At 50.9% G+C, this 25,077-nt stretch overlaps 1 protein-coding gene across 8 annotated transcripts in view; it reads left to right on the plus strand.

Moving 5' to 3' along the window:
- TENM2 (teneurin transmembrane protein 2) overlaps positions 1 to 24,628 on the plus strand; it is a 610,087-nt gene extending 585,459 nt beyond the window's left edge. For all 8 annotated transcript variants that reach the window (XM_045185001.2, XM_045185002.2, XM_045185000.2 and 5 more), the window contains 4 exons: positions 11,130 to 11,426; positions 12,861 to 14,475; positions 21,774 to 21,904; positions 23,518 to 24,628. In XM_045185001.2, coding sequence (XP_045040936.2) covers positions 11,130 to 11,426; positions 12,861 to 14,475; positions 21,774 to 21,904; positions 23,518 to 24,279 — 2,805 coding nt within the window. In that variant the 3' untranslated portion in view covers positions 24,280 to 24,628. The remainder of the gene's footprint in view (positions 1 to 11,129; positions 11,427 to 12,860; positions 14,476 to 21,773; positions 21,905 to 23,517) is intronic.
- Positions 24,629 to 25,077: the final 449 nt, after the last annotated feature.

The raw sequence follows: 25,077 nt of genomic DNA on the forward strand, positions 1-25,077 counted from the left end.
CCATTTGCCACGTTAGAACCTTAGATCACCAGAGTTGCCAGGATTCTTAAACTCAACCTAATTCAAGCCCCTCACTGTGAAATGTTGGTTAAGCCCCAAGCGCTGTCCAAAATAAGAGGGACGTTAAAAAAACTGAGATAAAGTGATACAGATCTCGTCCCGCAAGATCTGCTGTTGAGATTTCAGTATTCAAACACACATACACACGGACTATAGAAATCCGGTGGGGGAAAAGGGGCTACGTGGCCACTCTCCAGGTTAGAGAGAGAGACCCCTTCACCCCCACCTGGACAGGCTTTATTGTTTTTCTAGGCCCCCTACATCAAAGATGGTCCTCATTTATTATTCATAGGTTTGTTTGGGGTGGTTATCTTTGCAGACACAGGAGAGGAAGTCACTGAGTACATCAAAGGGGGATATTTGCAATGTAAAAGGAGAAATGGTCGAAAAGGCTTTGTCCCATACCTGGGGGGTCTAGCCCAGATTCTGGGAAGATAAAGATACTCAGTAAACATTTGCTTCCTCAATTCAGGGTGAGGGAGTTTTAGCAAGAGCAAGTCTCATAGCAGTCTGGGTACAATGCAGGCCTGATTTCCCACTGGAGAACTTATCCATGGGCGTGGGTCCTGCCCGCCTACTTCGCTAACCACTGGTTTTTCCAAGTGGGGGCTGAGCCACATTTCCCACGCTTGGAACGGTTCCCCACATCTCCCCCCTTGTTTTTATTTAGGACTGCTATAGATCCCACAAAGCTTGCTACTTGCTGGTCTCTCACACGACCCTGGGAAAATAGCTTGTAAATGCAGCGCAGTACACAGTGCATTATTATAATCAGTAAGCAACCAGTGGCTCCAAAGACCCACATTCTCAGATTAAGTCCATCAAACCAATTTTTTTGGGTTTAGCCAGTCAAGATTGTCACGGAGGGTTTGGAAAACCTCTTGCTTAGTCCAGCATTGAATGTCCTGTAGCTGCTGATGCAATTCTAGCTGCAGTTTATCCATTTGTCCTTTTAAATTGGTAGAAAAAGTCCTTCTAGGTGATGTTGAATATCACTTCAGGAGTACTGGATGGAACTGCACTTCAGGGTGGGTGATGCACAGCTTGGAGAATCCTGGATCGGAAGAGTTCAATGCGGTGGAAGTGGGTCGCTGCCAGGGAAGCCTTTCTGATATGGCTTCACCCTCTTCAATGCAGCTCCAAAGGTCTTCCTGGAGAGAAAAAACAAGCATACCCTCTTCCCCAAGTTAATAGAGTAACTGGGCCTTCCCACTGGGGACGTGCAAACTGTGCCTCTGCTGCTAGGCGCCCCGGAGGAGGCTGGGTGCTGCATGGAACTGCAGCCCCAAGGCGCCCTAGCAGTTCCTGATCACGTCGGCACTGGGCGACGTGGGGAAAGGAGGCTAAGGGGACCAATGTCTCCTCCACCCCCGCCCGTCCTTGGCAGAAAAAACCTGGCCGCGAAGCGCTGGGAGCATGCGCACGCTGGCACCAAGGCCTATAATGCTTTTCCGGGGCTACGACTAGTCCCGCTGAGGTGACACAGAGGTAAACTTGCTTTAGCTCTTCTTGAGAGGCTGTAGCAATTACGGTGTCATCCATGCAATGATAAATTACACTTTGAGGAAACTGAGTCCGTAGTGGCTAAACAGGCTGAAGAACAAAATGTTAGCGGATGGTAGGGCTTTCCACTGAAACCTCTCTAATGGTTGACAACTGTTAAGTGCTGGGACTGAGAAGGCAAATCTCTTGCAGTTCCTTTCTGCTAGAGGAATGATAAAGAAACAGTCCCTTAACTTTTTCCTATTACTTTTCCTGTTTAATCCTAGAGGTCTGATTCTCTGATTCTCACCCTCCTTGGAGGGCTCCAAGTGGTGGCAGAAAAATTGCCCCTTTTTAATTTTTATTTTGAAAGAGTAAAACGTGGGGCTCAAACCCACGACTCTGGGATTAAGAGTCCCATGCTGTACCGACCAAGCTAGCCGGGCACCTGGGTGAAGGCCAGAAATCCTAACCACTGGACCATGTGGGAGATTGAGCTATTCAAGAACAAAGATAAAATTCAAGCAAACCAGTGTTTTCAAACTAAATCCTCTAAAGGAGGGAGTGAGACACTAGCCTTAGAATCTTACCACCTGTTATTTCCACTCCTGCCCAACTTGTTCCTAAATAAGTTTAAAGGTCCCTTACTAGGGAGACATTCAGCAGCCTTAAAAAGCTGCTGAATTAGCTTAAAACATTGCTCTTGTTCCTTAGAGAGCCTGTTACCACTTTTAAAGAAATTCCTTAACAATTAAAAAAATCTTTTCTGAAATTCCTCCCGCCGCAAACGCGGCGTTTATAAAACCAGTTTCAGTGTTGCTTTTTACTCTGCCAGTGAGGCTGTAGGCAGAACTTTCATAGCTGATTCTTCTACTACATTATACGTAACTTCCTCCTCTGAGCTAGACTCCTTGTCCTCCTCTGTAACTAGCTCCTGTTTCTTAGCCCACATGGGCATGAGGTCAGTCTTGACTAGGCCCCAAGTTACTAGGTCTTGGGATCCGATAGAAACACCATTGTCCTGTAAAGATTTTAACTTATCGCCTGCTTCTTCCCAAACCTCCATATCTAAGGTTCCTTTGTCAGGAAAAGCAGGGTAATATTCCTTTATAGTTCGTAAAAGCTGAATGAGATGCTGTTCCTTTTCCTTACAACCTGCTCCCTGGAGAAGCTGCTGTAACACTGGCAGGTATACCCCCTGCTCTTTAGATAAACCAGAGCCCATTCTTGCTATTAAAAGGGCTTTTAACTTTCAATTCTTGTCCTTTCAGATCACGTCACATATGCTGAACCGTAACTAGTTAACTGTTAAGGGATAGAGTGTGGGTCGAAATGTGCTGTTGGTGAAAGACCGTCAGGGAGAGGGGCACCGGACTTTCCGAGTGCCCTAACCCTGCTTATGGGTCTCGGGTACTCCCCTAGCGTTTAGAACCGCGATGAAGGGGCTTCCCCGGATGAACCAGAAGTTAGATTAGGTGATGTTGGAGGTCCCTGTAAGGCCCCTGCACGTCTCGGGAATTGATCCCAGACACCCTCGCAAGGTTCCGACTCACGTGGGAACACCTGATTTCTCAGGCCGAGGGGAGGAAGTGCCTTTTGTCTTCGGAGCTTGGCTAATGCCAAAGGCTCTCATACAAAACCTGCAACTAACACTAAATTCTTCTGGAAAGCGATCTTCGGAGTCCGGCCGAAACCAAAACACTCATTTCCTATCCACTTTTCCCTGTGCAGGCGGACGGATTGAAAAGGCAAGAATCGGAAGGACCGCAAGAGGCAGCTCGTTTAAAATATCCCTGTAACTAGTTGCTGTTTTTAAAGCTGATTAAAGGAAAAGTCTTTGCTCTTTCTCCTACGCCTAGACCTAGTTGGGGGAAAGAGCAAGGCTACTGCTTACTGAAGAAAGTGTAGTTGTAAAGCGGTCGCAAGAGAGGGCGACCTTGGAAAGAAACCCCTTTTCCCCTGAATCCAGTACACCCTACGGCATAACCGAAAAGCGCTCGGTGCCGTCTGCCCTTACCTGGGCTACTGCGCACAAATCCCACGAAGTTGGTGTATTGACCACAGCTGCGGCTCGGAGCCCTGGGTCCCTGTTCCTGGGCGCCAGTTGACCCGGATCTCCTCCCGCAAGATCTGCTGTTGAGGTTTCAGTATTCAAACACATACACACGGACTATAGAAATCCGGTGGGGGAAAAGGGGCTACGTGGCCACTCTCCAAGTTAGAGAGAGACCCCTTCACCCCCACCTGGACAGGCTTTATTGTTTTTCTAGGCCTCCTACGTCAAAGATGGTCCTCATTTATTATTCATAAGTTTGTTCGGGGTGGTTATCTTTGCAGACACAGGAGAGGAAGTCACTGAGTACATCAAAGGGGGATATCTGCAACGTAAAAGGAGAAATGGTCAAAAAGGCTTTGTCCCATACCTGGGGGGTCTAGCCCAGATTCTGGGAAGATAAAGATACTCAGTAAACATTTGCTTCCTCAATTCAGGGTGAGGGAGTTTTAGCAAGAGCAAGTCTCATAGCAGTCTGGGTACAATGCAGGCCTGATTTCCCACTGGAGAACCTATCCATGGGCGTGGGTCCTGCCGGCCAACCTCGCTCCCCACTGGTTTTCCAAGTGGGGGCTGAGCCACATTTCCCACGCTTGGAATGGTTCCCCACAATAAAGTTCTTCGCCACCAGAAGCTCGCAGGCCACTACAGGTAAGGAGACGGAGGCTTGAACAGTAAAGGTGCCACTTTGCAATGACAAAGCTAATTGTTGTCAAAACTGCACCCCAAATTCGGGCCTTTCAACCTTTCTACCTCACCACCATCTAAAATAGAAAGTCATCCAACCAGTGTTTGCTTGGGGACTATATTATGTGTTTGCAGAGGCTTGCCGTTCTGATGACACATTATTTAAGCTTAGCAAGTTGCTCTGTCGGCACAAGCCCTGACCCCAGGGTAGCATGGAGTCGTGGGAGGCGGGAGCTGGGGAGAGCTGCTTTCTCAGTCCCAGAGGACTGACCTGGAAAGGGAATGGAGACCTGTCTTCTAAGCCAGGCTTTCCCTCTCAGTAGGTGAATAACTAAACTCTCCAAGGCAGGAAGTCTGCCCTGAAACACCACCAGACCTGGCGAACCCCTTGCCCTTCCTCTCTAATCTTTTCTGGGTTTCCCACTCCAAGCAGTTCTTCCCGAAATCTAACCGAAAGCTGTCCTGCTGAGCGACACTGCCCCCTCCTGGACGGGATCCTGTGCAGGGTTAGTCTCCTCACCGCCATTGCCCCTGAACTCAGAGTCTCTGGTTCTGGCCCCGGCAGGGCCATTTTCACGACAGCAGTTCCTTTTCTTGGGGTGTTTTATGAGCCCCCTTGTGACAGGCGGGTGCTTGGTGAGATCAAAATATTCCGGGGAGAGATTCTACAGGGGAAACGGCTTCCCAAAGTCTGCCCTCCGCAGACATAAAAACCATGCTAAATAGCTGAGTTTTATTAACTGGGGAAACCAGGCTGAGGAAAAATGCTCGATAATTAAAAATAATGGTTTCCTTACGAACACGAAATTGTATTAATTTAAAAATTGGTTTCTCGATTGCTGAATACCTACCGAGCCAGCTGGGAAGGGAATTGTGCTGATCCTGGCAGTGAAAATAATTCAAAATAACTTTTATGTTCTCCAGGAAGCCTCAAGGTTAATTTAAATATTGTTAGATGGGTAATTTAATTCAGAGTAAGAGAACAGGATGGCTAAATTAGAGCTTCTGCATACTCTAAACTGGCGGGGCAAGGCGGGGAACAGGTGCCCAAGAAGGGTTGAGCATGGCGTCGAACCCCCCAGCATCCTGCACCCCAAAGCTGAGGGACCTCCTCTTCACAAATGGTACCCTCAAAATTAAAGATACTCGATTCTAATCAAATCACGCAACTGGCCTGAACTGCTTGCCTCAATTTCCAGTGAATTTGTCATGTTTAATTATTAGAAGGATTGGACATAGAAATTGCACATCTCAAAGGCTCACTTGGAGCGACATCACCGAGATGACGACATGGGTGGCTCCTGACTTCGCTTCCCTCCTAAGAGGATCCATCAACAACTGTTCACAGACCAGACGCCACTGAGAGCAGCCCAAAACACGGTGGAGGCGGAGGCATTGACGGGTACCACAAAGACCAAGTCAGCGGCGTTAGAAGGGCAGGAGGAGCTGCTCCAGCTGACCACAGGCCCCGCCTCCCGCCTCCCGGGGCAGGCACAGCACAGTGCAGATGAGCCTGTGGTTCCTCAGTGGGAAAAGAGAGCCCAGGGGGGACATCCAGCTGCCCCAACACTGGGGGTCACTTTGTGAGAGCCCCGCCCTGGTCTCACCCCACAGAGACTGCAGGGGAATTGGATTGTGACAAAGAAGGAAGGGGCAGCTTCCAACAACCAGCACTCAGGTGATGGCCATCGCTGTTCCTACCAGCAGGAGCCCAAGTCGGAGTCCCCACTAGCAGCTTTGCCCATCTGCAGAACCAAGTTGGTGGCGCAGTCTCACCGTGGAAGTCAGCGGGGTGATGGTCTGGCCCAGGCAGGAGACCTGAGTCCTTGCCCCAGTTGCCGCTGAGTGTTTTCCCAGCCCCATCAGACTGGAAGGGCTGGCGTGAACACCAGGGGCTGCAGAGCTCAGCCACGCTCACACCCACAGGTGGACCCACAGAGCTGATCACCCCGGAGCAAAGCCAGTAGTACAGGGTGTGGAGCGTTCCCCTGCTTCTCACAAATGGTAGGCGGGGCAGGTGTCATTCACAGCCCCACCCTCCCTTCACTGAGCATAGCTCCCTGGCCCTCGAGACCTGACAGTCTATTTGGAAATTTGAGAGGTGCCTAAGGTGGGCCCTCCTACTTTACCTGGGCAAAAGAGAGCTGAGTCTTAGCCCCACCCACTCTGAGTGTGGCTCCCCACCCTGACTGGCCAGAGGGCAGCCACAAATAATCCAATTTAAAAATGGGCAAAGGACTTGAATAGACATTTTCCAAAGAAAATACACAAACAGCCAACGGGTACGTGAAAAGATGCTGAACATCACCAATCGTTAGGGGCATGCAAACCAAAACCACAATGAGATACCACTTCATGTGGTATTGGCTGTTGGGATGGCCACCGTTAAAAAGACAAGAGACACGCACTGGCGAGGATGTGGAGGAAAGGGGACTCTGTGCACTGTTGGTGGGAACGTAAATTGGTGCAGCCTCTGTGGACAACAGTATGGAGGCTCCTCAAAAAAATTAAAAATAGAACTACCATATAATCCAGGAATTCCATCACTGAGAATACATTCAAAGGAAATGAAAACACTGTGTCAAACAGACATCTACACTCCCACATTCAGAGCAGAATTATTTACAAGACAGGGAAACAACCTAAGTGTCCGTCAATGGATGAATGGACAAAGAGGATGTAAGATAGATACACACACACACACACAAACACACACACAATGGAATATTATGCAGCCATATAAAATGAGGAAATTCTGCCATCTGCAACAACATGGATGGACTTGGAGAGCATTATGCTAGTAAAATAAGTGGAAGACAAATGCTGTATGATTTCACTTATATGTGGAATCTTAAAAAAAATAAAACTAACTCGTAGAAAGAGATCAGGTTATTTGTGGTTGCCAGACCCAGGGGGGAGTTAGACGGGGGACTGCAGGAAGGTGGCCCAAAGGTACAAACTTCCAGTCCTAAAAGAACCAAGTGCTAGGAGCTCAGTGTACAACTTAATAACTACAGGGAATGCCACTGAGTGACCTATCAGAAAGGTGCTCAGGGAGTGGATCCTAAGAGTTCTCATTAGAAGGAGAAAAATATTGTTTCTTTTTTCCATACGAGATGACGGATGTCAACCACTTTCTGCAGTAATCATTCCATGACGTATGTAGGTCAAATCATCACACTGTACAGCTTAAACTTAGACATCAATGTATGCCAATTATGTCTTAATCAAACAAGAAAATAAAAAGTTCCACCAGTGCTATAACAAAATCCAAGTCCCAGGGACATGGTGAATTTGGGAATAAAAATCCCACTTGGAACTACCAATGGCTAATGGTTGGTCCCATTACTTCTTTATGATTGGTACACACAGACAAGGGGTCAGAGGCCTCATCAGCTCTTTGTAGTAGCAACCAACCCAAAGTTGGCATCAGATATCGGGGACCCCTCTTCGGTGCTCATCCACTATTCAGTTCCGCAAGCTTAGCACACTCATATGACTGTCATACTTGTGTATGTGATTACATGTTGGTCTCTCATGATTACATGTATAGTGTTTACACACACACACACACAATTATATTATGGTTACATATGTGATTTGCCTATTGGTCTCTCCCAGGTAACGGAAGATGGGGCCTTATGTCTCACTGAGTGTATTTTAACTAAGAGCACACGTCAGAATCACCCCGCCTCTACTCCCTGGGGACTGACCGGGCACTGCAGAGTCAGCCCAGCAGCAGTGATTTGGGACAGCAGCCCCCAGGGTTTAGAAACGCACGCCCGATGGAGAGCTGCACGTCAAGAGGGGCAGGACTGAGACAGGCGAAGACCATGAACTCTTGGCCGGGACCTTGCTCCACCACTTATCACTTGTATAAGCTTGAACAGGGCACTTGAGCCTATCTGTGCCCTACACGTGCCGTGGGGATAATAACAGTGCTTGCCTAGGAGTGTTACTGTGAGGATTAAGTAAGATAAAACAAGGGCCGTGCACAGAACAGGCTAAGCCCAGCGCTTTGTCGGCGGTGTTCATCGGGCACTCCGTTTCAGGCACTGCACCTGACGTTAGCACAGAGTTGGTGCCCAGTGAATAGTAAGTGCGCTGGGGGCTGTGTGCTGTTAGCAAAGCAAAAGCAGGGGAAATAAGGAAAGGGGATAAGGATGGAAGGAGACGGGATGGTGGGGAGCCACCAGCAGTTGACGCAGGGAACACTGAAAACCCTCCCTCCTTCTTGCTGCATTATTCATTCTGCCGAATGAAACACTGGTGAGGGCTTGAACAGAAATTCTCAAGCTTACAGGTTTACAAATCGTTTGCAATTGTCCCAAGTGTACCAATCTGATATAGCCAAACTTCCGTCTCCGGAGGAAATGACCCCGGCCTGTGTGACTCTACCCCACACTTTTTGCCTTTTTGACTTGTCTTCCCCACTGCTATAAGGCTGATGGCACGAACCTCCCACTTGAAGCTGGGTTTCCTTGCTATCCCAAGAACTCGCCACTTTCACACCTCTATCCATGCTTTGGCACATTCTCTTTTCCAAATGTTCTAGCTCGAATGTTATATCCCTTTCTCTCTGGGATGACTCCATGGAAACAGCAATAGTTTGAAGAATTAGGTAGTCCTGGGTTCAAATCCAGCCCCTGAACTTGTCTAGCTCTGTGACCCATCTGAGCTATTGCCCATATAAAAAATAATTTCTGCCTATGTTGGGAGAATTCAATTTGGATCAGGTATGTAAAGTACCTACTACCCCAGTACCTGTCAAAGCATCAGGGGCTTGTATCAGTTTAGTTTCAACTGCTAAGTAACAGAGGTACAGGAATAACAAGAGCTAAGACAAGGTATAGGCTTACTAGTTTTTAGGACCTAAAAGGAGTCCTAAAGGGAAGCAATTCTTGGCTAGTATGGATGACCGTGAAGACACCTGGGTCAATGGGGATCTAGACTCTTTTTTTCTCTAGGTCAGCCATCATCTTTGAGGTTTCCATCCTCAAAGTCACCCCATACTCACAAGGTGAATGCTGGAGTTCCAGCAATCACATCCACATTCCACCTACGAAGAGGAGGAAAGCAGGAAAAACAAAAGGGTGCCTACTTTTCTTTTTGTAAGATTTTATTTTTTTTTATACAGAGAGAGGAAGGGAGGGGAGAAAAGAGGGAGAGAAACATCAATCAGTTGCCTCTTGTACCCACCCTGTTCAGGGATGGAACCTGCAACCCATCCACATGTCCTGACCAGGAATCGAACTGGCGACCTTTCGCTTTGCAGGATGATGCCCAACCAACTGAGCCACACCAGTCAAGGCAGGGTGCCTACTTCTTAGCTGAGTCAGCTTCCTTCAAGTTTCCCTCCCAGAAGACCTAGCTAACAACCATCACTTATGTCACGAGTCACCCCTGTCTCTAAAGGAAGCTGTGAAATGTGGCTCTTTACCTGGATACAGTGCTGCCCCACAGAATACCGGTGTCTGCAGTGGTAGCCATGGTCCTGGTCTCTGCCTAAAGCTGCAACATGGAGTCCACAAGGGCCCCATTTGACACATTTCAGGGCACTCGATGCATTCACAATACAGGAAGCAGCAAACCTGGTTAAATGTCTAAGTGTTAACTGGCCAAAGACCTGAGATCTAAGTCCTAGACCAACCTATCACTTCCTGCTGTGTGACCTCAAACACGTATGTAACCTCTCTGTTTCTGGCTCAGTGTCCTCATTTGGCAAGTGGTCTTTGTGAGCATCAACTCAGACAATAGGTGCAAGTTGCCCAACACAATGCCTATATATACTAGCACATGTTAAAGTTATTATTACCCATCAGCAGCAGCAGCAGCATTATTAAGTGCTATTGAGTCATTAGGATAAGGTGAGAAGGGACTGGACATCTCTCGATCTCTTCCCCCTGCCTGTTTCTATCTTCCATTGCCTTTAGCAGTTACCCCAGAGACATCTGGATTTGCAGTTGATGATGTTGAAAGACCCTGAGCTGAGTTGGCCTCAATTTATTCACTCCCAGCCATCCACTCAGGGCTAGCTAAACCTCAAGAGTCATCTCCTTTACCCCTAACCAGAGGTTAGTCTCCCAACTCTGCCTTCTGGGACAGGCTTTCTTCTCTGTCAGGTCAGATCAACCTCTGAATAAGCATTAACTCATGTCTGGATATGTTCTGCCACTCCTTTCAAATCTAAGTAGATCAGTCCTTCCCTTTGCTGGACTCCCCCAGCCTGGCTGAGGTCTCCCCACTGACGTCTGCGTCCTTGACAGTGGCAAGACTTTTCTCTACATAGAAGTAAAGGAGTTCACACAAGAATGAGTCTCTGTCCCAGGTCTTTGTAAAATACGGATTTCGAAGACCTTCTCCCTGCCCTTCTGGGCACCTTTACTTAAGGCTTCAGAAGAAACCCTGACACCTGCTGTTATGGATTGTTAGCTACTCAGCTGATAATATGGCCAACAAGAGTTATAAGCGTGCAAATATACGAATCCTCTCGCCCCACGCACTGCACAATTTTCGCCATTCACACTTCCTACAGCGTGGCAGTACACCGTGTAATTGTGCAGTGCACAGCCTCCGCAGCGGCTCGCGGCGGCCACCCCAGACCAGTCATCGCTGGTCTTGAACAGTCTCATGTCTGTATTCTGGCACACCCGCAAATACTACCATCTGCTACCTGTACCATGATGTAACAGAGTTCAGAGAGCACTGCTCCAAGTAACTTCAGGGTGATTTCTTCCTCCGGTGCACACTGTGCCCGGGCCACACCCACCTTGTCCTCAGTAGAAAGCTGAGCTCACTTGCCCAGGTGACATCTTTCAAACCGGGCCCTTTGTTTGTGTTCTCCTAGGTCCACGGGAGGAATCTCTTGTCCATTGACTACGACCGGAATATTCGAACGGAAAAGATCTATGATGATCACCGGAAGTTCACCCTCAGGATCATTTACGACCAGGTGGGCCGCCCCTTCCTCTGGCTCCCCAGCAGCGGATTGGCAGCCGTCAACGTCTCCTACTTCTTCAACGGGCGCTTGGCCGGCCTGCAGCGCGGGGCCATGAGCGAGAGGACGGACATCGACAAGCAAGGCCGCATCGTGTCACGCATGTTTGCCGACGGGAAAGTGTGGAGCTACTCCTACCTTGACAAGGTGGGTGGACGTGCCGCCCTTGGCCAGCATTTCTCCTACTAACGCTGCTCTTTTAAAAGCTGACCTGCCCTGCTTACTGTAAGAGACCCGAACATTTTTACTTTAACTCCGTAAGTGCTCCCCTCCCGTTACCCTACTCACTGGGAGAAAGGCGATCTGAAGGAAACGTTATTCGTAGCTCAGCGCGATTACCACTAAAAGCAAGAAAAAGAAGAAAAAAATCTAGACACTCAGGAATGGCAAAAAGGACAGATTGTCTTATTTTATCCCCAAAATAATAATAAGTGCTGTTGAAGCTGGCAGAATCACCGGCAGTGTGGCTAAGCATTACTTTTAAACTAGAAATGCATTGATTCATTTCTGCCTTGGCCTGAAATTAAGCCATCAGAGGAGGGAATTGTGCCTAAATCTCAAGCACACAGAGAAACGCCCTCCCATCTGGCCTGTCGCTAAACCAGCCGACCATCCTCTCCACGTAATTCCATGTCTGGCAGCGCCGGGTTCAGGTTTCTGTGTAGGAAAAGGTCAGGTTGGATAAGCAGTAAAAACAGGTCCCTTCAGGGCGCAAGTCAAGCTATGTGAAGGTCAGCTAGTCATTAGTCAGCTAGTCGGCTTGCCCAGCCCAGGCCTCTCACCTGGACTCACCCTTGATGCAGGTCCATTTCCACTCCCTCCCTCCTCGCCTCCGGATTAGGGTCCACTGCAGACAGAGCTGTTACGCCTGCAAGAGAGGGGCTGCTGTCCCTTTGGCCCTCCTGAGTATTGTTCTCATTATGCCATAAAATACTGGAATGGCTGACCAGAGGAGGCAGGAATCTCCCGATTGCCTTAAATTTGAGGCCATTTTTTTTCCCCAAAGAATCAATGATTCTGGGCCTTTTAATCTTTTCAGTAGCTTCTAAATGGAGCTTGTGCTTTCTCTTTAGATTTAATCAGGGGTGGCAGAAACATAGTATGTGTGTCACACCTGTCCCCTGCTGGGTCAGTGGCAGTCATTTCTAAGCAATTTCAGGATTCCTCATTATTGAGTCTGTAGGAAAACTCTACCAGTGCCTCCCACCTCAGCCCTCCAAGCCCTCACAGCTCAAAGTGTGGTCCAAGCAACATCAGCATCACCTGGGAGCTTGTTACAAAAGCAGAGTCTCAGGCCCCACCCCCTCCCAGAACTAATGAATCAGAATCTGCCTTTTAACAAGATCCCTGGGTATTTCGCATGCACATTACAGTTTGAGAAACCCTGCTCCAGGCAGCCACCCCGATCCATCAGAGTCGGCATGCCCGATGCAGTCAACCCACTCAAAGTCTCTGCTCTAAACCTCCCCTTCTTTCATGCCTTTTGAATGGACCTTTGGGGAAATGGAATAAATTGTCAGTTTGAGGGAATTGATCCTAAAAAGCCAACTCATGGGTTCCCTTCCCCTTTCCTTCCTCCAGTCCATGGTCCTCCTGCTTCAGAGTCAGCGTCAGTACATATTTGAGTATGACTCCTCCGACCGTCTCCATGCCGTCACCATGCCCAGCGTTGCCCGGCACAGCGTGTCCACCCACACCTCCATTGGCTACATCCGCAACATTTACAACCCACCTGAAAGCAACGCTTCAGTCATCTTTGACTACAGTGACGATGGCCGCATCCTGAAGACATCCTTTCTGGGCACCGGGCGCCAGGTATTCTACAAGTATGGGAAACTCTCCAAGTTATCCGAGATCGTCTATGACAGCACTGCCGTCACTTTCGGGTACGACGAGACCACCGGTGTTTTGAAGATGGTCAACCTCCAAAGTGGGGGCTTCTCCTGCACCATCCGGTACCGGAAGATTGGCCCGCTCGTGGACAAGCAGATCTATAGGTTTTCTGAGGAAGGCATGGTCAATGCCAGGTTTGACTACACCTATCATGACAACAGCTTCCGGATCGCAAGCATTAAGCCCGTCATAAGCGAAACTCCCCTTCCTGTTGACCTCTACCGCTATGACGAGATCTCTGGCAAGGTGGAGCACTTCGGCAAGTTTGGGGTTATCTATTATGACATCAACCAGATCATTACCACGGCCGTGATGACCCTCAGCAAACACTTTGACACCCACGGGCGGATCAAGGAGGTCCAGTATGAGATGTTCAGGTCCCTCATGTACTGGATGACGGTGCAGTATGACAGCATGGGAAGAGTGATCAAGAGGGAGCTAAAACTGGGTCCCTATGCCAACACCACGAAGTACACCTATGACTACGACGGGGACGGGCAGCTCCAGAGTGTGGCCGTCAATGACCGCCCCACCTGGCGCTACAGCTACGACCTCAACGGGAACCTGCACTTGCTGAACCCGGGCAACAGCGTGCGCCTCATGCCCTTGCGCTACGACCTCCGGGATCGGATAACCAGACTCGGCGACGTGCAGTACAAAATTGACGACGACGGCTATCTGTGCCAGCGAGGGGCGGACATCTTCGAGTACAACTCCAAGGGCCTCCTCACGAGGGCCTACAACAAGGCCAGTGGGTGGAGCGTCCAATACCGCTACGACGGTGTGGGGCGGCGGGCTTCCTACAAGACCAACCTGGGCCACCATCTGCAGTATTTCTACTCCGACCTCCACAACCCGACTCGCATCACCCATGTCTACAATCACTCCAACTCAGAGATAACCTCGCTCTACTACGACCTCCAAGGTCACCTCTTCGCCATGGAGAGCAGCAGTGGGGAGGAGTACTACGTGGCCTCGGATAACACAGGGACCCCCCTGGCTGTGTTCAGCATTAACGGTCTCATGATCAAACAGCTACAGTACACGGCCTACGGGGAGATTTATTATGACTCCAACCCTGACTTCCAGATGGTCATTGGCTTCCACGGGGGGCTCTATGATCCCCTGACCAAGCTGGTCCACTTCACTCAACGTGACTATGACGTGCTGGCAGGACGATGGACCTCCCCAGACTACACCATGTGGAAAAACGTGGGCAGGGAACCAGCCCCCTTTAACTTGTACATGTTCAAGAGCAACAACCCTCTCAGCAATGAGCTGGATTTGAAGAACTACGTGACAGGTGAGGACTTTGCTGCCTCGGCTGGGCAGTGGCTCCCTGTGGGGTGGTTGTCCTGGTAGACTGTTGGGAACTTCGGAAGGCAGCCTTACATCGTACACTAGGAGAATCCTGGAGAACTGTAACCCAGGGCAGTACAGCGTGTAGAACAGTCGAGTGACAGCAGAGCAGAACAGTCGCCAAGTCTCTTTGGAGAGGTTCTGCCCATTGTCAAGTCTGCTCATTTTGTAAGAGCCCTTCCTGCCCCAACAGAGGAAGACAGTCTTATGATAGGGGGATGAATGGGACTCTGGTTTCAGAAGTTCTTGGGTCAAATTCTTTCTCAATTTATAAGCGAGTGGAGCATGGGCTAGTGGGCCAATCTCTCGGAGCTGTAGTTTCTTCCTCCTCTCTGACAGGACACAAATAAAACCATTCCACAGAGTGATCTTGTAAGTAAGTGAACTGAGACAGGTGAGGTCCAGTGCCCAGCACTTAGACAGTGGGTGTTGGCAACAGGGCACCTGCTCATGCTGTTGACATCATTCCTAGTGAAGCGATGAGAGAGCGTAGGTACTGAGACGACTAAGACCCAGTTCTCCACCCCACCCCCAGGCTGGCAGGATACACATGCAAATAACCAATAACAACACAGAGCAGAATTAAATCTGTGCCTGTTATTTATTCAACAAACATTCATAGAGTGGCACCAGGCTAGATTCTGGGGATACAATGGTGAACAAGATAAGCACCCTTCTTGCAAAGGGGTGTGTGTGTGTGTGTGTGTGTGTGTGTGTGTGTGTGTGTGTCTTGAGTTGAAAATTTTGATGTACTACAGAAGGGCCCCAAGGGGCCAACTGGGCCTGGGGAAGGTGATCTTGGTTGGCAGAAATGGGCTCAAGGCTGAAGAAAAACCATGAGCAAAAGTCAGTACTTTTGCCCATAGGAAGCTTTGAGATGGTATGGAGACAGGGAGACCAAAGAAGGCAAATGGTCTACTTCCTCATGATAAGTGAGTTGTTGGTGAAATGCGGGTCCCTATCCATCCACTCACATCTACCCATCCTAACACATACTTAGAACTAGAGATGCAGTGGAGAGCAAGATAAAGCCCCTGTCCTCAGGGAAATAAGGAAATCAGGTTGGGTGCTTGCATGTGTGGATGGATGGATGGATAGATGGATGGATGGATGGATGGAGCTCCAAAGGACCAACTTCCAGCAAAGAAGCCAGAGCCATCTCGCCTGTGCACGCATTGTACAGGAACTACATGGAGACCCCAAGTCCAAGGCCCTACCCCAAGTTCTGGGAAACTCACAGCTCTTGGCCATGGGTCAGAGAGGCATCGAGCCTACCCTCAGGTGACAAGGAGTCACTTATCCATCCCCAAGACCGAAAAGGAAGCAGCAGCTACCTGCAGCACAGTGCTAACCTCAGCGTCCAAAACCACAGATAGAAATAGGCAACCTTAGAGGTCAACGTGTGACCATGCAGTCCCTCACTGACAAGCTCCAGGGCCCTTGAAGTTGAGCCTAGCATCCTCCAACAGAAGCAGCTGGTACCCTGTGAGCCTAGGAGCTACGGCCAAGCTGGTTCCTTCCTTCCCATTCTCCCCCAACACCTCCTGTAGCAGGAGGCACTCCTGTGCTGTGCTGCCAGGCTTCCTCACTTCCCTGGGGCTTAGCCTATCATCCCCCAGTTCACTGCAGTTTCACATTAAAGTCCCTCTCAAAAAACCACACGCATGGGTGTAGTTTCATATAATGGTAAGTGCTATGAAGATAAATAAAATAGGTGAAGGGGTTAGACTAGAGTGATGGGCAGTGTCTACTTAGGGTGCTCAGAGGCCTTCTCAAAGGAGAGCATTTGAGGAGAGACGTTTAGGAAGTGTGTGGTGTGTGTGGTGTGTGTGGTGTATGTGGTGTTGGGGGTAGGAGGGTGGGGAGGGAACAGTGTCCCAGACAGAAGAAACAGTGTGAACAGGAGGCAGACCAGGCCTATCTTGGCCATGGGAGAAGAATCTTCCACCACCCAGAATGTGCTTTCCAAAGCCCTGCTGGGCCCTGCAAACCTTAGGGATGAATCATCCAGAGGCAGCTTTCTAAAGGCTCTCAAAGAAAGGGGAACAGACCCTCCAGCTGCCTAGACCCAAACAAAATCATTCTCTCAATACAATCAACCTCACTGACCCCTAGGCTACTTCCTGGTTCTCCTAAAAAGGCAAAAAAAAAAAAAAAGTTATAGTTTTCTTTTTTTTTTTTTTTTTGCCTGTTTTTGTTTTTACTGGAATCTCAGGTGACACCTCGTGTTCCCAAAAATGTTATCAGAAGGAAGGGGCAGAAGGGAAACAAAAAATAAACTGGATAGGAAAGAAAAACCACCAGGAGGAGGTAAGCTGGCTGGTTTCTTCTCAGCCTGATTTAGGGGAGGGAGTCAGTACCTCTGGACACAAAGGATGAATCCCTTCCTTCAATCCTTGGTAGGGGAGAGAGTGGGGGAAAAAGCAAAAGGCTCTTGCTTTGGCCTTCCTGAGTCTCAAGGAAAAGGGGGGAAAACCAGCCTTTTGATGTCATGAATTATGGGGAAGGAGGGAAGGAGGTGCCGGGTAGGGTGCAGGTCACTTGGGAAAACTGGCAGATTCCAGATGACAGTTCTGGGTGTCCTTTGAGCTGGCATTGCTGAGGGATGGTGGTTGGCGTGGGAGGGTGTCTCCATTGTTGATGGGGGCTGAGGTCTCCCAGACTGTGGGCCGCCTGGGTCCAGAGGGCTGCTTCTTTAACACTTGGAAGTAGGGCAGTGTCATGGGCGCTGGGGCTCAGGCCGGAAACCATCAGCAGGACCTTGCCTGGGCTTGCGCTCAGCTGGGCTTCTGTGGTACGCTGGCTGCTGGGGAGGCCTGGCATGGAAGGACCTTCGGTGTCTGGGCAGGAATCCGGGTAGGGGGACCCCCTTGTCTCCCTGCTGTTGGTCCCCTCCAGTGGGGCTGTGGGCCTCCCACAAAGCGACGTCTGTCTGTAGTGGGCACCATCGTCTGGCCGTCTGGCCAGGGACTTGAGCTTACTCCCCTTCGCTGCCTGGTTCTGTCCTGCCTGCTGGAGCCTCTGCCACCCTGGGTGGTGGGGCAGCTGGGCGAAGCTGGGGGATGAATCGTGACCGGGAGGGAGAGTCGGTAACCTATGTCCTCTGGGGACATCGCGGCTGCCCTTCACTGGCAATCCCCAACCCCCCCAACAGGGGCGCAGTTACATTAGCAGTTCCTGCATCCTTCTTCTTCCACGAGCTCAGACTCCGAAGTCTCCCCATCTCCAGCGCTACGCGGAAGTTCCATTGGGTTCGTGTAATAGCTGTCTGGCCGACAAAGACACCCCCTTGGGGGCATTCCTGTTGATGGATCGGTAACCATTCCGGACAGTGAACCGGAGTACAGGGCCCAGGACTTGGGTTGCCCGCACCAGCTTGTCCACTTAACCCCAAGTTGAGGGCGCAGGGTCCCTGGAGGCTGCTGATGTAGGGTTACAGCGGGGCGGTGGGGCAGGGCCGCTGGAGACACTGCTGCCTCCTCCGCCTCTCTTATCCTGTGGGGTCCAGTACCGGCCGCTCCTCCCGCAGGGGCCAGTACCGGTCGCTCATCACGCGGGGTCCAGTACCGGCCGCTCCTCCCGCGGGGGCCAGTACCGGTCGCTCATCACGCGGGGTCCAGTACCGGCCGCTCCTCCCGCGGGGGCCAGTACCGGTGGCTCATCACGCGGGGTCCAGTACCGGCCGCTCCTCCCGCGGGGGCCAGTACCGGCCGCTCATCACGCGGAGTCCAGTACCGACCACCGCCACCGCCCCGCCCCCACCCACCCCGCTTGCTAACCCGCGGCCCCACATCCACGCGCCCAGAGTCTCGCCCACAGGCAACAGCCGAGAGTATTCTGAATGGCAAAATGGCTTTCCTCATTCTGGTGCTTCATAGAGACTCACTAAATGGGAATTAAATCAAGTTGCTAAGTCCAACAAAATTGAATCTAGAAACCATTAGAAAGAATCTGACATAAAAGGTGGTGTTAGAGAAGCCATGTGGCTTGGGCTGACAGGGCCTAGGGACCCTGGCACCAGGCACAAGGCCACACCTGCTCCTGGGTCAGAATGAGAGGACCTCTGGAGAGGGGACCACAGCAGAGAACGCCAGCTCTTTCTCCACTGTTCTCAGGTTGGGCCACCTGTAAATCCCATCTAAATGATGGGGTCTTCACTTGCCACTCAGGAGAGGAGCAGAGTGCTTGAACTTCCATTCGCAATTTAAGCAGAAGTCATTAAGATGTAGTCAGGAGGGATGTAAAGAACAGGAGGAGGTCCAGTTTCCTCCCCCGGCCCCGGGGGTGGGGGGGGGAGCTGCTGGCTCCCAGGATGAGCTCTGAGACACCTGGGTGGGAGCAGAGGGGTAGCCGCCAGGAAGGGGTAACTGGGGGCAAGAATGATTTCTTTCCCACTCATGGGCTCCAAAGCAACAGCCTTTTAAACAGTTATTTTTAAGGTAATATATTGATGATTGATACGCCTGTGATCAAAAGGTATTCATGAAAAGACAGACTGGGTGACAGACCTCCCCTCCCCCATGTTAGCATCCAGGGAGGCTCTCCGTCCTAGACAAACCCGAGGACAGCCAGGGCCCAGACGGTAACACCTGGGCCCATCACCAATTCTCAACTTGCCTGTCATTTGCTGTGTGCCTTGAACAGACGTCTTAACCTTTCTGAGCCTTAGTTTCTTCACCAGCAAAATGCTGATAATAGTACTTACCCATGAGACTGAAAAGTAAGTGAATTGTGACTCATAAAACACCTAGCCCAGCACAAGGTCTAATAAATGGTCAGGATGTGTTTGTTATGCCTACGCGGCAATGGACTTGGACGTGGGAACTTTGTAGGTGAAAAGTGGGAATGCCTCCTTTGCTCAATTTTCTGGGGGATGTGGGGTCTCCGGCTCCACCCTGAAACAGATCCAGACTCTGCCCTGAGTGGCGTGGCTTTGGCAAACCCGAAACCCCAGACAAATTTCCAATCGAGCGAACCTCCTAGATGTCACCCATGGTGACTTGTATTTTCTCCCCCCTCCGCCCTTGTCCTGGGCAGGCACACGTGAGCACAGAGTTGGATTTTGTGGGGCTTCATTTTCATACATGAGCAGGAAGGCACAGCCTCCTAGTTCCCTGACCCCCTTTCTCCTGTCTACACTTAACATCCAAGCTGCTGGGCTGACGTTTTAGGAGAGAGAACATTCGGGATGGCAGCACAGTCACATACCCCGGGGAGCCTGAGAAGAAGGGAGGAATGAGCTCTTAGGAGGGGCCGCATCCCCAGCCCTTGCCTCAAGGACTCCCTCTCAGCAGATTGTCGGGGGACCTGTCCCCCAATGAGGCCAGCGACTTCCAAGGCGAGGGGCGCTCCTGGGGCCGGAAGGGCCTCCTGCAGAAGGGAGGAAGAGAGGGGCCATCTGAAGGAACATCTCCCGATAGGGATAGACTCCAAAATCAAGCCATGTTAGAGACTAAAGAGGCAGATGACATGAGCAATAATCGGTCAAGGGAGTGGCCATTAAGATTCCTGGTCTCAAAGGCAGTGAGAAGGGATCACCTCCTGAGTGCTAGGGAGGGAACCCTGGGGGGAAAAGACCAGGGTGGAGACAGTCTCCAGAGGCCAAAGACCTCTCGGGCCTTTCTGGGATCTCCCTCCATAGCCTAGTCTATAGTGGAAGGTGGGGCGATCTTACGTGATGCACAGGGGCAGGACTAGAGAACACGGGAACATGCACATGGACGTTAGTCTCTCTTCAGTCCTCTTTTTATTCTTCCAATCGGTTGAGGAGGAGAAAGTCTCCACTGGATACCGGTGTGTATTCACCACCTCATTAACACTTCTAATCTCCCCTCTGAGCGGACAGAGCAGATCTCAGACCGGCTCAGTACCTGGCAACAGAATCGCGCTCGGATTCAGGCTTCATTGCGTGGCTGTCTTAACTTTACAGTTATCTTCTGTTCGCATCAAGTGAGTCAGCTCTCCCACTTGTGGTAGGCACAAAGTTTCTTTTTCTAAGAATGGACTGACTTAAGTGGAAAAGGCAAGTTTATTTTTCAGAAACCAGGGAGTACAATCAGTACCAGCACAGGCACTACCCTGTGGTACGGCAACGCCGTGGGGCCGAATGAACATGGGTATCCAAAGTCGGGAAAGCCACGCCCTGCACCCCCCCACCCCCACCGCCCCGGCGTCTACATTGCACAAGCGAGCTGCTTTGTCAGTATGTGATTGTTGCTGGATTAATACCAGCCTTCTCTCTGCTGGATGACAACACACTTTTTAACACAATGTCAAACCTGTGTTGCGAAATAACTCTTAAATGGGCTAGCGCTAACACGTGTAGTTGCCAAATTGTTCAAAGGACCAGTCTGTGCCCAAGGCCAAAGAATGCACCATGGATTCCAGATCCTCCCCCCTCCCCGACCCCATCAGAGGGTTCTTATGTGCATGTATGTTTAGTAGTAAAGGCAACATTAACTCCCTCACAACAGTCCCAGGGCAGGAGGTAAGCAGTTATCCCACCTCCTTACTTAGTCCCTCTAGAAGCAAGTTCTCAGGCAGGTATCGGTAGTTCCTCTGTCGCCCTTACACCTGTCAGGGAAGCCTTTGCCACCCATGTTCAGTGTTCATCCATCCATTCATTTGTTCGTCCCAAGGACACTTACTGAGCCCCTATTTTGTGCCAGACATTGTCGTAGGACCTGCAGGGACATCCGTGACTAAAATAGATTCATTAACGCCCTGCCCTGATGGATCTTACACTCTGACAGTAACCAATAAGTACAATCCGCATCCGAGTGTTACAGCACATTAGAATGGGATCACGGGACGGGGTGGCGGGGAGAGAGGGAATGAGCGGAGTAAGGAGACGTGGGATTGTTGGGGTGGGGGCAGGTGTTAACCATGGTGGTTGGGGTCGGCCCTAAGGGGGAGGCAGCATCAGAGAAGACCTGAAAGAGGTGACACAGCCAGAAGACATTCTCAGGAAGGGCACTCCAGGCCCCGAGATGAGTGCGCACCCTGCGGTGGGGCGGGGCTTCGGCAGGGTGTTAGGAACTGACCAAATTTGGAAGGACATCTACTGCCTAGAACCTACGTTGAGAAGCTCTGGGTCTGGACCAGGAGGCCTTCCCAAGCTTTTACCTCCCTCTCCTATTGTGCTCAGCCCAAGCATCCATTTTATTTTGCTCTCTCTCCAAAATCCTTATTGCTTTCCACCCATGATGATTTCAGAAATCTTCGTTTTTGTTTCCACCATAGACGTGAAAAGCTGGCTTGTGATGTTTGGATTTCAGCTTAGCAACATAATTCCTGGCTTCCCAAGAGCCAAAATGTATTTCGTGCCTCCTCCCTATGAACTGTCAGAGAGCCAAGCAAGTGAGAGTGGACAGGTAAGCCGGGGCTCCTGCCAAGAACACAATGATCACCATCGCGCTCTTGGGCAAACGGAACAGCATGGGAGCCGAGCGCATGTGGGCAGGGGAGGGGAACACTGGAGCTGGGTATAAAAGGTGCATGAACCGCTGTGACTCCCCAGGAAAGCCAATGCTGTCACCCTGTCACCGGTCTGGCGCAGCACGCGCTTCTCCCGAACCTTGATGATGACCTTAACGGTGGCGTCATTACCTGTTCAGTATATGCCCTTGAGTCATTCCTGGATTAACAACAGCACAGAGCGATCTAGCGGCAACTCCCCACCTGCACTGCCTACAATAGCATAACCCTTTCGGCTCTTGTGGGACATCCGAAAGTGGTGGTTTGCAGTTTCTGTCCCGTTCAAGAACATTTTTATGCCCCACATAAAGCAGGAAGGTTTTATGGTGCAAATGTATACAGATCGAGTTTTCCAAACATAATGAGGGCCAGGGGCTGTCCGTGATGAGCGAAGGGTGGCCATTTTCCGGGTGGGTGCAGCTCGGAGCTCTGCCGCAACAGGACAGGAGGGCTGGGCACCCCAGTTCAGCTACCCCTGCCACAGAACCGGTGCTCAGCACTCTAAACGTCTGAAAGGTCTCAGCTGCTCTGGATAATTGTCCAAACTGTGTAACTCGAGAGACAAGGAGGAGCTGCTGGGTAATTGAGAACAACGCGCTCTCTCTCAGTTCTGCCCCTCAGGGACCACTCAGTGGATGAATAGCCATCATTTCTCTCATTTATCTAAGTGCCATTACCTCCCAAACACAGCCTCCTCCATTATCCCAGCCTGTCCCCCAACCACCAATTGAGACAAGTTGTCATTTGTGAGTGCAGAGCTCAAGGCCAAGGCAATCATGGTGATTTCCTCCCCCTGCAGAATCAGGGCTCAAATCCAAAGCAAATGGCTCCAAGCCTAGCGATGGTCCCTCTGGCCCCCGAGGCCAGCCTGTCCTGGCCTGGAGCGCCTCAATCGTGAACACGCACACAAACCACGCAGGGTGTCTTGTTAGAATGCAGCTTCTGGCTCCACAGGTCCAAGGGAGATGCAAGATCCTGCTGTTCTACCAGGGCGGGCCCCAGGGACTCCACTGCTCCCAGCCATACTTTGAGAGGCAAGGTCTTAACCCAAGGGAGTTAAAAAATATCCACGGCATTGGCTTCAAAGAAATCTGGGCCACAGTAGTAGGGTTCACAGCTCCCCAAACACCCACCTTGCCCTTCAGGTTGGGATATTCCTGGGGCTGCCATGTGCAAGACAGCTGCCCAGCCACCAGAGGACAGAGTGCCTCTCTTTCTCCTGGAAGGGAGAGGCGTGGCAAGCCAGGGGGTAAACCTCCATCCCGTCTTTTGAGTGAGTGCCACGGTTTCAAGAAGACAGGCCACACAATCAGAGCCCCGGAAAGTGTCAGCCTGTCCTAGTTTCAAAGGGAAGGCGTGTGTTAGCTCACGTCCCTGCAGACACAAGCCTGGTTCCCACAGGGAAGCCCAGGCTTTTCCCTTCCTGACCCTTTTGTAATGAGCTTCCCAGCCTACCCAAGCAGCTGCCCTGCCCATCGTCTCAGCTGTCTGTGTGTTTTTATGCCCACAGCTCATCACAGGTGTCCAGCAGACAACAGAGAGGCACAATCAGGCCTTCCTGGCTCTTGAAGGTCAGGTCATTGCTAAAAAGCTCCACGCCAGCATCCGAGAGAAGGCGGGCCACTGGTTTGCCACCACCACACCCATCATCGGCAAAGGCATCATGTTCGCCATCAAAGAAGGACGGGTGACGACCGGCGTGTCCAGCATCGCCAGCGAGGACAGCCGCAAGGTGGCGTCCGTGCTGAACAACGCCTACTACCTGGACAAAATGCACTACAGCATCGAGGGCAAAGACACCCACTACTTCGTGAAGATCGGCTCGGCCGACAGCGACCTGGTCACGCTGGACACCACCATCGGCCGCAAGGTGCTGGAGAGCGGGGTGAACGTGACCGTGTCGCAGCCCACGCTGCTGGTCAACGGCAGGACTCGAAGGTTCACCAACGTTGAGTTCCAGCACAACACGCTGCTGCTCAGCATCCGCTACGGCCTCACCCCCGACACCCTGGACGAAGAGAAGGCCCGCGTCCTGGACCAGGCCAGACAGAGGGCCCTGGGCACCGCCTGGGCCAAGGAGCAGCAGAAAGCCAGGGACGGGAGAGAGGGGAGCCGCCTGTGGACTGAGGGCGAGAAGCAGCAGCTCCTGAGCACGGGGCGGGTGCCAGGTTACGAGGGCTATTACGTGCTTCCTGTGGAGCAGTACCCAGAGCTTGCAGACTGTAGCAGCAACATCCAGTTTTTAAGACAGAACGAGATGGGAAAGAGGTAACAAAATCATCGGCTGCCATTCCTCGTCTGGATGGCTCAGCGGGAGTAACTGTTCTCTCCTCTCCTAAGGAGATGAAGACCTAACAGGGGCCCTGAGGCCGGGCTGCTTCGGGGAGCAGTGGCAAGCAAGCTCACATTTTTTGAGTTCCAATGCTACTGTCCAAGAGAGACGTCCCACATCCCGAAGTCGACTAAAGCCCGGCCCACACTTCTGAGGAAAATAAAACAAATGAATGAATGAACGAACGAACACAAAATGCTCCAAGTTCCCCTAAAAATATGACCCACTTGTTCTGGGTCTACACGGCAAAGAGATGCAAAATATCCAAAAGGAACAAAAGAGAAAACACACACATACAAGAGAAGAAGAATAAAGCAAAACAAACACACAACCGAGAAACAAAGAAAGGCAGGCGAGAAGGCCTCCGATTCTATTACCTCACTAATTCACACGTGAGCGGCACGGACATCCCTGGGGACCAGCATCGCCAGACCAGCTGAGAGACCCATTCAGACTGCTTGTTGGACAAAAATACTCCAGACGTTTTCGTTCCACTACAGGTGCATTTAAAACACGACTTTGGGGGTGATTTGTGTGTAGCGACTGGGGAGGGGGCGGGGCATACAAGTGAAAGAGTGAGCGCTGGAAATACTTTTTCAAGAAACACAAAAACACGAGGGGGGGAGGGGAAAAAAGGAAATTCATATCAAACGTCAAGGCGAAAAAAAAAAAAAATACCGTTCAGCACTTAACGCTCCGGTCCCCACTGAGTGTGGCCTGAGCTACTTTCTTTGAGCT

The sequence above is a fragment of the Desmodus rotundus genome, chromosome 6, assembly GCF_022682495.2.
Source record: "Desmodus rotundus isolate HL8 chromosome 6, HLdesRot8A.1, whole genome shotgun sequence".
Taxonomy (NCBI): domain Eukaryota; kingdom Metazoa; phylum Chordata; class Mammalia; order Chiroptera; family Phyllostomidae; genus Desmodus; species Desmodus rotundus.